Source organism: Ascaphus truei, unplaced genomic scaffold (assembly GCF_040206685.1).
Source record: "Ascaphus truei isolate aAscTru1 unplaced genomic scaffold, aAscTru1.hap1 HAP1_SCAFFOLD_471, whole genome shotgun sequence".
Lineage (NCBI taxonomy): Eukaryota > Metazoa > Chordata > Amphibia > Anura > Ascaphidae > Ascaphus > Ascaphus truei.
In genome coordinates, this window is record NW_027456802.1 from 212,471 (window position 1) to 228,057 (window position 15,587).

Below are 15,587 nucleotides of genomic sequence, written 5' to 3' on the forward strand. Positions count from 1 at the left end.
GCAAAGGGGCTGTCGAAGTAGGCACCCTTCCTGTTCTTAACTTAAGGTCTCTTAACAATCAAAACCCGAATTTAACGTTGTAAAAGGAGGTGCAACTCTCACCATGATCCCCAAAAGTATTTTAAAGGCGGCACACTTTGGTTGTCCTTTAAGAAAGGAAGCAGATTCTGCAGCCTCCTGTAACATGACCCTGAACTCGGCTGAACTCCCGTTGGAAACGCTACGCCTGTTTATTCTTAAAGCCCAGCAGGTATGCGCAAAGTACTGTACAACATTAACTGGTGCGGAGAGAACGGCCGTCCTGATCCAGCAACTCCCCGGCTTAGGTCGCAACCAATTACTGGGGCTTTAAACCTATTCTGGGCTCAAAATAGTATGCGTTTAGAAGTTAAACTGGAGATGGAAGAGATAATGGGAAAACCGCCAGAATAAATACGGATTCCAGTGTCGCTTTCCTAGAACTGGCTGTATAAAGAAAATTATCTTAAAGGGGACGTCCCTCCGAGGTCCAAAGCGAACTAATTCCAGTGACATGTTTAAGGGCTCTCACTGGGCGATTTATACATTTTTTTACCCAAACCTGAGCATTTAATGTCTTTATTAATGTGAGACTTGGGAGGTGTGCGATTCGCTCTGGCTGCTCCCTTCTGTGTGATGTCACTGTCATGATGTCACTGTGTGATCAGCAAGTGCAGCCAGAGCCCCCCCCCCCCCCCCTCCCCTTATCTGTATTGGCTCTCTGACAAGGACAGGGGGGATAAGGGGGAAGGAAACACTCCCCCATTCAGGCCCCTAAGAATCCAACTGTCCGACTACAGGGGATTGCAACTTTAAACCAACCCTGGAGGGCAAGGTAATCCTCTGGCTGTAGTTTTACAATGTGACCGGTCTTTGGTATTTCAGCAATATTGGACATTTGTAACCGTGTTGCATTGCAATATAAACGAGGACTGGTAAGTGTGCCCGGAAGGAGAGGAGGCCGGGAACATTAGACAAGTCACGCCTTGAGTCAAAAGCTTGATATCGCACTCACCTCTCTGTCATGGTGAGCTTGTAAATGACGTCAGCCTGTGCGAAAAACAAACCATTAGTAGAACGGCACGCTCTACTTCAGGTGTGGTCAACTCCAGTCCTGCAGGGCCAGCAACAGGTCAGGTTTTCAGAATACCCCTGCTTCAGCACAAGTGGCTCAGTCACTGATTGAGCCACCTTTGATGACGCTCAGACTGATTGAGCCACCCGTGCTGAAGCTGCGATATCCTGAAAACCTGACCTGTTGCTGGCCCTTGAGGACTGGAGTTGGCTACCCCTGCCCCATTTGATAATTTATCTCAATACGATACAAATAAGTCTTTGGCTAATATTGATCTGCTCGGTGAAACCGTTCTGCAGAGCCCTGCTCTGTGATCCAGGCCCAGCTTGCTGTTTGGATAAGGAGTTAAGTCTGTGTCCAAGTTTTTATGTCTGATGCAAACGTGTTTAAAAGAAGTCATCTCGTTTAGCAGCATAGGGCTGCAATGGGTGGGGGGCGCGGGGGGGGGGGGGCGGCGGAATACAGCGCGCCTTCTCTGTCACATCACATGGGTGGGGGGGAGGGGGGCGGCGGAATACAGCGCGCCTTCTCCGTCACATCACAATGTTTATTTCATAGGGAGCGCTTGTTTGCAATGGCAATGCTTAGCACTGCATTAAAAGCCTTCCTGGCAGGAAGGGAGTTAATAGCTTCCAAATGCAGACCTGAAAGCTTAACTCCTTCACTGCCGGAAGGCTCACAAATGCACTAAGCTGCAGGCAGCGTCACACAGAATGGCGCATACCAGGGCTCTGCCATGCCTCTGCCAAAGGGACCGGATCAGAAATGACTTGGGGACAGGAGGGTCACTGAGATGCATTAAAACAGTGTAAACATTTTGCAAGCCTTTATAACATCTGTACCATATACAATGATAAAAGTGAGGGTCAGTGGGAAAAACTGCACTTCGATGCTGAAGCAACTGCTACGAAATGACCAGGGACAGAGTCTAAGGGACAGAGTCTGAGGGACAGAGTCTGAGGGTCAGAGTCTGAGGGACAGAGTTTTAGGGCCACGTCACGGCTCTTCGTGGCTAGATTAGAGTCCTGGCATATAATATAAACACTGCATACCTAACTAAGGAAAGAATGATGCAGCTCGGGGCGCTCAATTCCAGTCCCCAAGACCCCCCAACAGGCCAGGTTTTAAGGATATCCCTACTTCAGCACAGGTGGCTCAATCAGTGGCTCAGCCTGTGCTGAAGCAGGGACTGATTGAGCCCCGTGTGCTGAAGCAGGGATATGCTGAATACCTGACCCGCTGCTGGCCCGTGAGGATTGGAGTTGAGCCCCCTGTATTGTAGCTGCAGTGATCACGCTTGGGTTACCAGCCAATTTTGGGGGGTTCTGGGAGCCGTATTTGTCCGGGTGCACAGTAGATTTCGCACAGAATGTGATGGCTTTCAGAGGGCGAATAAGCGCGTTGTTCATAAATAAAATTATAGCGCAGAGAACTGTTCAAACATCTCTTCGAAAAAGGAACAAGAAAGCGGTGAGATTGTGAAAGCTCCGTACGCTACAATGTTATTGTATCAGAACCCACCAGAAAAAGGTTACAAAGTGTCTGCTCAAGTTAGGACATGTAGTTGAAAATTTTTATTCCCTACTATGTTTAAAGATACATTAAAGCAGCAGTACCAGCTGATGTTTTTTTTCCTCTTTAATATGTTCCTCAATACAATCCACACAAAGATAAGTAATTAGCCAAGTTTCCGATCGATCCGTTCTCATGTGAACAACTCGGCGAAGATTCGGCTCGGGGGGTTCACTAAATGGCCGTCAGTGCAGCAGACGAGGACCAAATATACAAAGTTCTGTGGGGAAGATCATGTGACCAGGCAGTCACCAGATACAATTGGTGCACTGCTAGAGAAGGGGCAGGGCTCATAAGGGGTGTGCCAGAGTCTGTTTCAGAAGAGGAAGGGAATGGGACTTTGTAAATGGTTACTATAAAAACAAGAAATGCTTGTTACATTATAATACATTAAAAATGTCTTTCAGAGTTGTTGTTTTTTTTTAAAATGCTACAAGTATTTTCTCATAGTACATAACTGATTTATTTAAAAAACACATGTAGGATATATTGCTTGGTCTGCAGCTTTAGTGGATATGAAATGAGGTAATGGTCCCTTGAAGACTAACTCTATAATGTGCTTTTGCTTTTACCTCCATTGTTGGACACTCCTAGGCTTGCTGGCTACAGTCTGTTTTGGTCAATCCCGCGTAAAGGACATTGCTTATAGCGGCAACGTTGAGAGGAACGCTTCGCACATCAGAAAGACATTTACAGGTGGCTCGTAAATTCACTTACCTGGCCCAAGAAAAAAATGCCACCGCCTACGATGAAGGCGGATATCGCTGTGCCAAGCACAGCAAAGAGAGTGATAGATCCTATGTTCTGGAAGAAGTTTCCCTTAAAAAGAAGAAAGGCCGGAGCTAATAAAGCATTTATAGCATAATCTTACCATGTATGCTGTTCTTATAATGAGACAGATACAGGACACAGACAGGACACAGACAGGACACAGACAGGACACAGACAGGACACAGACACAGACAGGACACAGACACAGACAGGACACAGACACAGACAGGACAGACACAGACACGACAGACACAGACACGACAGACACAGACACGACAGACACAGACACGACAGACACAGACACAGACACGACAGACACAGACACGACAGACACAGACACAGACACGACAGACACAGACACGACAGACACAGACACGACAGACACAGACAGCCAGACACAGCCAGACACAGCCAGACAGGACAGACAGGACAGACACAGACAGACAGGACAGACACAGACAGACAGACGGACATTTATTTTGAGTGGGAATACCATAACATGACTACTTAGCTCCAGGTATTGAGGAGATGCCCGTGGGGACGGATGGATCATGTAGAAAAAAACAGAAATAATCCTCATGGTACAATAAAGTATAACAATTTATTACAACATAAAATTAGAGAATCTGGTGGAATCTCACTCACGAATTTGTGGCTAAAATTGCGCATGTAGATCAAATAGATCAGGGTGCTGGTGTCTTTGGCACCGGGGGGATTTCTGCCCGTTGTCCTCGCTGCATTGACGTCCGTATGCGGCGTGGAGTTTGTGCTGCCGAGTATCCCCCTTCTGCAGTGCGGTCCCGATCCCTTCCTGGTTCGTGGGTAGGCTCCGCCCCGCGTTCCGACGTAGTCACGTGATGACGCGTAACAGTGAAGCGAATAGCACCGCCCAGGAATCCTCCGCTCACCTCCACAGGCTTCTCCGATCACAGCTCTCCTCATCTGACAGACTGCCAATGGTCCCAGGGCCAGTAAAAAAAAAACACCCTACGCATTTCACGAGTACCAGCTCGCTTCCTCAGGGGTATTATAGATATATATTTTACCCCCTATAAAAAGGGGTATATCTACATTACCCCTGAGGAAGCGAGCTGATACTCGTGAAATGCGTAGGGTGTTTTTTTTTTACTGGCCCTGGGACCATTGGCAGTCTGTCAGATGAGGAGAGCTGTGATCGGAGAAGCCTGTGGAGGTGAGCGGAGGATTCCTGGGCGGTGCTATTCGCTTCACTGTTACGCGTCATCACGTGACTACGTCGGAAAGCGGGGCGGAGCCTACCCACGAACCAGGAAGGGATCGGGACCGCACTGCAGCAGGGAGATACTCGGCAGCACAAACTCTACGCCGCATACGGACGTCAATGCAGCGAGGACAACGGGCAGAAATCCCCCCTGGTGCCAAAGACACCAGCACCCTGATCTATTTGATCTACATGCGCAATTTTATCCACAAATTCTTGAGTGAGATTCCACCAGATTCTCTAATTTTATGTTGTAATAAATTGTTATACTTTATTGTACCATGAGGATTATTTCGTTTTTTTCTACATGATCCATCCATCCCCACGGGCATCTCCTCAATTCCTGGAGCTAAGTAGTCATGTTATAGTATTCCCACTCACCATAATTGTTCTTTGGGTGTGTTTAGAACGATCTGGTTATCACCACAGGTAGTTGATCATATTATTGCGCAGTATCAACTTCTTCCTTTTACCAGTCCTGGAGAGGATTCAAAAGGGGACATATCAGGACATAATAACAATCATCTGTCCCATAGCAGGACTTACAATTAGGTAAATACAACCTCAGATGAACAACAACACATGACATATTACACCGTGTCATGATTTATTTAACAAAAATAAAGCCAAAATGGAGAAGCCATGTGTGAAAAACTAAGTACACCTTATGAGTCAATAGCTTGTAGAACCACCATTAGCAGCAATAAATTTAAGTAATTGTTTTTGTATGACTTTATCAGTCTCTCACATCGTTGTGGAGGAATTTTGGCCCACTCTTCTTTACAACGTTGCTTCAGTTCATTGAGGTTTGTGGGCATTTGTTTATGCATAGCTCTCTTAACGTCCAGCCACAGCATTTCAATCGGGTTGAGGTCTGGACTTTGACTGGGCCATTGCAACACCATGATTCTTTTATTTTTCAGCCATTCTGTTGTAGATTTGCTGGTGTGCTTGGGATCATTGTCCTGTTGCAAGACCCAATTTAAGCCAAGCTTTAGCTATCGGACAGATGGCCTTACATTTGATTCTAGAATACTTTGGTATACAGAGGAGTTCATGGTCGACTCAATGACTGCAAGGTTCCCAGGTCCTGTGGCTGCAAAAACAAGCCCAAATCATCACCCCTCCACTACCGTGCTTGACAGTTGGTAAGAGGTGTTTGTGCCAATGTGCTGTGTTTGGTTTTCGCCAAACGTGGCGCTGTGCATTATGGCCAAACATCTCCACTTTGGTCTAGTCTGTCCAAAGGACATTGTTCCAGAAGTCTTGTGGTTTGTTCAGATGCAACTTTGCAAACCTAAGCCGTGCTGCCATGTTCTTTTGGAGAAAAGAGGCTTTCTCCTGGCAACCCTTCCAAACAAACCATACTTGTTCAGTCTTTTTCTAATTGTACTGTCATGAACTTTAACATTTAACATGCTAACTGAGGCCTGTAGAGTCTGAGATGTAACTCTTGTTTTTTTTTTTGCAATTTCTCTGAGCATTGCACGGTCTGACCTTGGGGTGAATTTGCTGGGACGGCCACTGGGAATTTGCTGGGAAGATTGGCAACTGTCTTGAATGGTTTCCACTTTTGAATAGTCTTTCTCACTGTAGAATGATGGACTTTAAATTGTTTGGAAATGGACTTATAACCCTTCCCAGATTGATGGGCAGCAACAATGGCTTCTCTAAGATCATTGCTAATGTCTTTCCTCCTTGGCATTGTGTTAACGCACACACCTGAATGCTTCAGACCAGCAAACTGCTAAAACTTCGGCTTTAAAAGAGGTGGTCACACTAGCTGATGATCAATTAATCAAGGGCATTTGATTAGCAGCACCTGTCTGTTACTTAGCATCTTAATTCCTATGGAAGCAGTAAGGGTGTACTTAGTTTTTCACACATAGCTTCTCCATTTTGGCTTTATTTTTGTTAAATAAATCATGACAGTGTAATATGTCATGTGTTGTTTTTCATCTAAGGTTGTATTTACCTAATTTTTAGACCTGCTAAGGAACAGATGATTGTCATTATGTCCTGATATGTAAAACCATGGAATTCAAAGAGGGTGTACTTTCCTTTTCACACAACTGTATATATGTTATCACGTATTGCACAAGTGATCTTTTTATTTGCTATATAGAAATATATATATATTTGTGTTATCACGTATTGCACAGGTGGTGCTTTTGTTTTAGTAGATGCGTCAGAAGGTTTACACCGATTTATTTTTGGTTGTTTCCCTACATCACTATTCATCGTAATCACTAGCGCCAAGGAGGACTTTTCTGCTGCACTGTCTGGTGAGATTTTGCTGAAATGGCAACATTATTAGCACTTTTAGGCTTGGCAAAATGAATTGAGAGAATTTTCAAGGTATGAAAAATAAAAAGTCGCTTTGCACGAAAACCAGTGTGTAAACTAAACACACACACACACACACACACACACACACACACACACACACACACACACACACACACACACACACACACACACACACACACACACACCACCTACCTTGTGTAAGGAATAACCCGACTCAAATATTATAGGCGGAAGCAAGAGCAGAAAAAACATATTTGGCCGAAACATTTCTTCCTCCTGCCAATAAAAAAACAGATGCAGGTAAACAATGTATTTTGTTAATGTTGCAGTCCCACTTATGGTAAAAAAAGGAAAATCAGACCAGCACACAGAAAAAAAAAAACTTGCTAACTCAATGAGGATTATAAAAGAAAATAAAGGTAATAAGTAATGAGAAAAATAGTAAACATGCAGAAAACTTTTACTAGTATCATACAAAATAGATAAAATATTCCCCAAACAGTGTAATAGCAAGTAAAATACAAGAGGTACATAACACCCCCACGGATGGCCAAAGCAACGCTAGCGTTTCAGGGCTTCCTAGCCTTTCAGCACAGCCTGGGCAAAGCCAGTATAACCAGTCTCACCTTAATTGGATGCAAAAAGGTTGACAAAGCTATCTGTGAGTAGGTTACTGGCTCTGCACTTCTGTAACCCAGGCTGTGCTGAAAAGCTGAGTAATGCGGCAGGCATACGCTTATAGGGCTCTATGTTAAAATGGATTTGACGCAAAAGGTGACACTGTGTACTCATTTGCATGTCATTTCCCAGAATCCCTGGCTGCAGTGGAAGCACTGTATGCTAAGAGATAATGGGGAAGGGCTGCAGACGTGTCGGAGACATGTGACTGTGCTCACAAGTGATAGTTTTATTTGCTAGGTGAAGTGCAAGGCCTATGTTTGTATTTTACATGCAGTCCCACTCGACCACATTGAATAATTACTAGCGATTGATGTATTTTTTTTTTACTTCCCAGCACAGCGTAATTAAAAGTTCCTTATAGTCAAAAAAATGGCTACAGCAATATCCAGGAGGAACAATTTCTGTGAAACGCGTTGGGAGTTTGAAAGCATGGAGCAGGGCTGGCCAACTCCAATCCTCCAGGATCACCAACAGGTCAGGTTTTAAAGATATCACTGCTTCAGCACAGGTGTCTCAATCAGTCAAAGACTGAGCCACTGATTGAGCCACCTGTGCTGAAGCAGGGATATCCTGAATACCTGACCTGTTGGTGGCCCTTGAGGACTGGAGTTGGCCGCCATTGGCGTAGGGTTTCCATTGACATCATCATTCATATTATTTTCCCAGCCCAGGAGATCTTCCTTCACTATTCTTCATCTTTCACCATCTCCCCGATATTTGTACAGAGCCCACGGTTCCCGCTGTTATTGTGCACTGTGGCCTGTGTCGTTAACCATTTCAGGACTCTTAGGACATACAGTGAGAGTAACACACACACTAGTGGCCCTTACGACACACGACCTTGGATAAAAGTCCAATTTATCGATCCTTCAATAAACCAATCCAGTCCATAAACAAGTCCAGTGGCGCGCCGTCTCAGTTTCTGTTTGGCTACTGGGAAGTCACAGGTGGCTCAATCAGTCCCAGCTTCAGCACATGTGGCTCAATCAGTGGCTCAGTCTGATTGAGCCACCTGTGCTGAAGCAGGGATATCCATAAAACCTGAGCTGTTGGTGGCCCTTGAGGACTGGAGTTGACCGCCCCTGATCTAGAGGAAAGAGTGATTCCACTAAGAAGTGACTCACCGCTCACCCATTTCGGGATTATATCTTTAGTGGATCTGAATCAATTGTCCACTTGTCAAGAGACAGAGTAGTCAGGTTCTTTGCTTTTCATAGACTAGTCCCGTCTCTATAGACACTGCATTGCATCCCTTATAAGCAGAAACAGGCATCAAAAACATGGATTGTAAGCTCCACGGGGCAGGTCCCTGCAAAATGTCTCTGTAAAGCGCTACATAAAACTAACAGCGCTATACAAGAACATGCTATTATTATTATTATTATTATTAATAGACTGTGTCTTCTGTATCCAAGTTATACAGACTGTGTATACCAGCCAGTCACACCGGGGATATCACGCCTCCATTCTGTGCATTGTATGTTGTATTAATTATAACGACATACATGAACCTATATTGGGGTATACTACCATTTGATGGTTACCCAATGTTTAGGATATCCTAAGTCGCCTTACCTGGGGATTTTAATATTATTTGATCATTGTATGTATGTATATATTCACTTGTGTCATGGTTAATTACAATACTAATAAAGTTATTTTTTTATTTTTCGCGTGATAATAAGCTACTCTTTATATCAGTTATTCCCTTTGAAGCAGAACTAATCAGGAATATTGACATTCCATGACTTATTAAGTCATAGTATTATTTTTGCTACACTGAGTGCAATCTCTATGCAGTGTTTCCCAACAGGTCAGCTCCTAAGGATATCCCTGCTCCAGCACAGGTGGCTCAATCAGCAGCTCAGTCATTGTGACTGAGCCACCTGTGCTGGAGCAGGGATATCCTTAGGACCTGACCTGTTGGGTTTCCCTGAGGACTGCAGTTGGGAAACACTGGGTTAAAGGGATCTAGTGTAAGCATACTGCTTTACACGTTCTGTTTTCTAGAGGAAAGAGGCAGCTATTTGATTTATGGTGCAAGTAACGAGCAGGCCAAGTGCATTGGGATTCATTACAAATCAGTGTAATCCTTTGCATTCCCTTATATGTTCGGACGACATGAAAGTAGCCAAGCAAGACGGTAAGGTTTCATTCGTTTCCAGTTAGCAAGTAACACCTCTTACCTTCCAATTTGCTAGTTTTTGGGACTCTATTATCTTTATTACGGCTCCCATTAAAATGCCTAGAAAATAAGACAATTCAGTTAATCCCCAGAGCATATTTGGAGGGAATGAAGAAGCCCTTGGATGAGACAATAATGAAGGCAGTATGGCCAGTATTCTGTACTTTTTGTTTCTGTATTAATAGGAAATAAAGCAGCAGTCCACACTTTAAAAAAAATATGTATCTCTCTCTTCTTTCCAACTCTGTGTTTATTTGTAAAATCTGATGCTCTGATATTTAGTATCCGGGAGGTTAAAATGGAGCTCTCCCCAGAGCAGTATAAAGGTTGCCATGGTAACCTCAGGCTAGAGATGAGTAGAATGACGATTTTTTAACAATAAATAAAACATTAGAAAGAGAGCAGGACCTGCTCCGGGGAGAGATCCTTACACGCTGCGAGTTACACCCCCAGGTTTCTGGACGGGACTCCCACCGAATTCACGCGGATCCTAACACACCGTTACATGTAACAGCGCTGTTACGTGGCTGCGCGTTTCTAGGCGAGACGCCACCGTGAGGAGCAATCCAAGCTAGCGATTGTGTTTATTTAGTGACCTAGGACTGAAGCAGGGGGTCTCTGGAACTAAACCTCCTTCGCTGCAGCTCCGGGGACCCCCACTTCCGGAGATACAGACCTCCGCAGGGGGCGCCGGTATCTCCTGCAAGTTTCACGCTCCCGCGTCATGTGGGCCAATAGGAAGCCGCGCCGATGACATCACAACTTCCTATTGGTCCGCAGGGAGTGGCAGCTTTGAAAAGCGGCCATTACGTGAACCAACTCCAGTCCTCAAGGGCCACCAACAGATTTGCTTTTCAGGAAATCCCTGCTTCAGCACAGGTGGCTCAATCAGTGCCTGCTTCAGTACAGGTAGCTCAATCAGTCCCCGATTCAACAGTCTTCGACAGACACTGCTTGAGCCACCTGTGCTGAAGCAGGGATCTCCTGAAAACCTGACCTGTTGGTGGCCCTTGAGAACTGGAGTTTGTCACCCTGCTATATGGCAGGGGTGCGCAAACCTCCTGCGCTGCGCCCCCCTGCCTGTGCTGCACCCCCCTGCCTGCGCCCCCCCCCTGCCTGTGCTGGCCCCCTTGCCTGTGCTGCACCCCCCTGCCTGCGCTGCACCCCCTGCCTGCGCCCCCCCTGCCGGCTCTCCCCCTTTGTCGCAACCAGCCTTACCTCTAAGGCTAAGTCCCCGTGGTGGATGCTGCACGCGTGCCTGGCGTCCTGGATGCGCGTGCACAGCTCAAAGCACTGCGCTCCCATTGGTCCAAGCTATCTGCCCTGCTATTGGCTCCCAGCACACCATGTGACCGCGTCACCGCACAGGAAGAAAAATGTCTTGTCTCCCCTGCTGGCTGACGCGCCACCGCACTGCGTGAGTAAACACGCGAGAACACATTGGGGCCTGCCGGATTGAGATTCGTGTCTGGTGTGTGGCACACCGCCGTCACCACCAGGGACTTCGCCTAATGCAGCGTCAAATGACGCCGCGGGGTCATGTTGCTATGGAGACAAGAGGACTGAAGGGTAAGTGAGCTGCGCCCCCCAGTTTGTGCACTGCTGCTATATGGTAATAAAACCAGAAGTAAGTGAAGGTTCCGGAAGCCGCTGACTGCCCAGGACACACCCACAGCGCAGATACAGCATTGTAATGATGTCGCCAGGACAGATACACGGCGATAACTCGCTCGCTCCCAGACTGCGTCCCCTATGCTCCCCCAATGAAAGGGATGCGTTAAAGCAGGGGAGCGCAAACTTTTCCTGCTGCGCCCCCGTTTTCCTTGTCCCGCTCTCGCACTCCCTCCCCCCCCCTCTCCCCCCAACCTGGTATCCGCGTCAAATGACGCTGCGGGATCATGTGACATCACATGGCCCCACGGCGTCATTTGTCGGCACAGCCGGCTGAATCCCGGTAAGTGAAGTGTTGCAGAGGCCTGCGTGATCCCTGGGCATTTAATTTAAATGCTGTGGGGAAGAGCGCAGGGCCTCTGCAACCGCCCGCGCCCCCCAGCAAAATCTCCTGCCCCCCAGTTTGCGCACCCCTGCGTTAGAGGATTAATTTCCTCTTGCTTGACTGTTTCTTGAAATTAACAAACAGAAAGCCCAATGCTACATCCAATGTGACAAAATGCATAGTAAATAGTATATAGTTAAATACCTCGGTAATAATAATACGTGGCTCGCAGGCTTATAACGCTTTGGCCAAAGGGTTTAACTAAATGACCCTTCCTTACCTATGAGAATATTATTACGGAAGTATTTAACTATATACTATTTACGATGCATTTTGCTGCCTTGGGTGCAGCATTGGCCTTTCTGCCTTTTGTTGACTGTTTCTTGCTTTAATAAATGCAGCCATCCTCGCCTTTAAGACAATGTAATTATCTAAGCTGCCGATCGATCCGTGCTCCCGTGATGGACCGGTGAAGATCCTGCTGCCCCGGGGCACCCAAAATGGCCGTCTATTTCAAAAGAGGAAGTGCTGTGGTTTCCTTAATCGTTCCTATAGCAATCCAAGGCCGCGCAAAGCAGCAATATGGGTTAACTTTTTTTTTCAACAAGTGGAACGTTCTTTTTGGACTTATCCTTTATCCCTATCACATTATGGTTTGTTATAATATTTAGTTAAGTTAAATGTTTACTATTTTTAATTAAAGTAATTATAATATATTATATTTTTATTATCACTTATTTCCACCTTAGCGCTACATATTTCTGTGTTGTTCTTTTTGTTATATATGTGAATGTCCGCTCCAGGGACCCCCTGCTTCCTGAGATACAGACCTCCGTAGTACTATCTACCGGTATCACTGCAGGCACACAAACTGTGATCCTTAATCTAATGGCGGCATTTAAATGGCCTGCGTCACATGGGCCAATCAGAAGCAATGATGTCATCCGGTGCGGCTTCCCATTGGCCCATGTGACCTGGACCTTTAAACTCTGCGCAGATACCGGCACCGCTACGTAGGTAAGTATCTCTGGAAGCAGGGGGTCCCCGGAGCGGAAATTAATGGGGTTCAGCTCCGGAGACCCCCGGCTTCAACCCTATAACAAAAAATACATGTATTTATTTTTTTAAAGTTAACTCGAATTGCTGCTTTAATACATGAAAAATCATTGCAAAAAGACAGTGAAAGAAAACACACAGGACGTGTAATCTAACACTAAACAACAGATGAATATAAAAAAAACCCACAGTATTTTTTAATGAAATGCTGCTTGTAAACCAATGGTGAATTTACATGGATCCGGGCCGCAGAGATACACTGCGGCCAACTGATAACTTTATTGGGGAGCTGCCATAAAAGTTCAATTTAAAATGACAATAAATCTCTATTTGTAGAAACCTGTAAATTATTAACTTAATGTTCTCACTTTTATGCTACAAACCTGTATGGCAGAATTAACCCTCCGCAGTTAAAAAGAATATATTACAGCAGGGGCGGCCAGCTCCAGCCCTCAAGGGCCACCAACAGGTCAGGTTTTAAGGATATCCCTGCTTCAGCACAGGTGGCTCAATCAGTGGCTCAGTTGAAGACTGAGCCACATGTGCTGAAGCTGAGACTGATTGAGCCGCCTGTGCTGAAGCAGGGATATTCCCAATACATGGCCTGTCGGTGGCCCTTGTGGACTGGAGTTGGCCGCTCCTGCAATACAGGCTCTCCTGGCAGCAACATCACTCACATAATCAGCTCTGGCTTCCTATTGGACAGCAATTTAAATCCCTTTTAAAGGGGAGGGGGTTGTCTGGCGTCTGATACACATGCAGACTTCTTAAATATAAGGTTTTGGTGGGCCTACAAATGGATAGTGATACTCTGTACTGGCATGAACTGCAGCGTTAAATTCTATGTACACCAACAACATCGGGGGAGGATATGTAACAGCCGCGCTGAGCAGAAGGAATATGCGGACACGCTGAAGCAGCTGCTTGGGAGTTTCATTTCACATTTGATAGTGATTTATAACCAAATACCCTGGAAAAATGACTAATCGCCACATGACTAACGGGCACACGCACGGGGCATTACCCCTGTCCTGTTTCACATCGGTCAGTCACATGAGTAACGGGCACACGCACGGGGCATTCCCCCTGTCCTGTTTCACATTGGTCAGTCACATGATGGAATTATTCATCTCTTATCCCATGATTGTCTCGTTGTCAAGAAGACGTCAGCGGCCAACAGCACGGGAAATAATAACCGACGTAACCAATCCAAATCAAAACTGCAATGCCACGCAGGGGAGGGAGGAGACGGTTACAGCCCACACCCGGGCGCCACTCTAATCCCCACGCACCACGCACTCGCACCACGCAGGGGAGGGAGAAGGTTACAGCCCTCACACGGGCGCCACTCTAATCCCCACGCACCACGCACTCGCACCACGCAGGGGAGGGAGGAGAAGGTTACAGCCCACACCCGGGCGCCACTCTAATCCCCACGCACCACGCACTCGCACCACGCAGGGGAGGGAGGAGACGGTTACAGCCCACACCCGGGCGCCACTCTAATCCCCACGCACCACGCACTCGCACCACGCAGGGGAGGGAGGAGACGGTTACAGCCCACACCCGGGCGCCACTCTAATCCCCACGCACCACGCACTCGCACCACGCACTCGCACCACGCAGGGGAGGGAGGAGAAGGTTACAGCCCACACCCGGGCGCCACTCTAATCCCCACGCACCACGCACTCGCACCACGCAGGGGAGGGAGGAGGAGGTTACAGCCCACACCCGGGCGCCACTCTAATCCCCACGCACCACGCACTCGCACCACGCAGGGGAGGGAGGAGGAGGTTACAGCCCACACCCGGGCGCCACTCTAATCCCACGCACCACGCACTCGCACCACGCAGGGGAGGGAGGAGAAGGTTACAGCACACACCCGGGCGCCACTCTAATCCCACGCACCACGCACTCGCACCACGCAGGGGAGGGAGGAGAAGGTTACAGCACACACCCGGGCGCCACTCTAATCCCCACGCACCACGCACTCGCACCACGCAGGGGAGGGAGGGAGGAGGTTACAGCACACACCCGGGCGCCACTCTAATCCCCACGCACTCGCACCACGCAGGGGAGGGAGACGGTTACAGCACACACCCGGGCGCCACTCTAATCCCCACGCACTCGCACCACGCAGGGGAGGGAGGAGAAGGTTACAGCCCACACCCGGGCGCCACTCTAATCCGCACGCACCACGCACTCGCACCACGCAGGGGAGGGAGGAGACGGTTACAGCCCACACCCGGGCGCCACTCTAATCCCCACGCACCACGCACTCGCACCACGCAGGGGAGGGAGGAGAAGGTTACAGCACACACCCGGGCGCCACCCTAATCCCCACGCACCACGCACTCGCACCACGCAGGGGAGGGAGGAGGAGGTTACAGCACACACCCGGGCGCCACTCTAATCCGCACGCACCACGCAGGGGAGGGAGGAGACGGTTACAGCCCACACCCGGGCGCCACTCTAATCCCCACGCACCACGCACTCGCACCACGCAGGGGAGGGAGGAGACGGTAACAGCCCACACCCGGGCGCCACTCTAATCCCCACGCACTCGCACCACGCAGGGGAGGGAGGAGAAGGTTACAGCCCACACCCGGGCGCCACTCTAATCCCCACGCACCACGCACTCGCACCACGCAGGGGAGGGAGGAGGAGGTTACAGCCCACACCC

The 15,587-nt window shown here is 47.8% G+C and overlaps 1 protein-coding gene across 1 annotated transcript in view; it reads right to left on the minus strand.

Moving 5' to 3' along the window:
- Positions 1–15,587, minus strand: part of SLC9A8 (solute carrier family 9 member A8) — a 73,252-nt gene that overhangs the window by 38,236 nt on the left and 19,429 nt on the right. The window contains exons 4-7 of the mRNA XM_075584182.1: positions 9,854–9,912; positions 7,179–7,262; positions 3,383–3,484; positions 1,034–1,068 (exon numbers count right to left, since the gene is read on the minus strand). Of these exons, the coding sequence (XP_075440297.1) occupies positions 1,034–1,068; positions 3,383–3,484; positions 7,179–7,262; positions 9,854–9,912 (280 nt within the window). The remainder of the gene's footprint in view (positions 1–1,033; positions 1,069–3,382; positions 3,485–7,178; positions 7,263–9,853; positions 9,913–15,587) is intronic.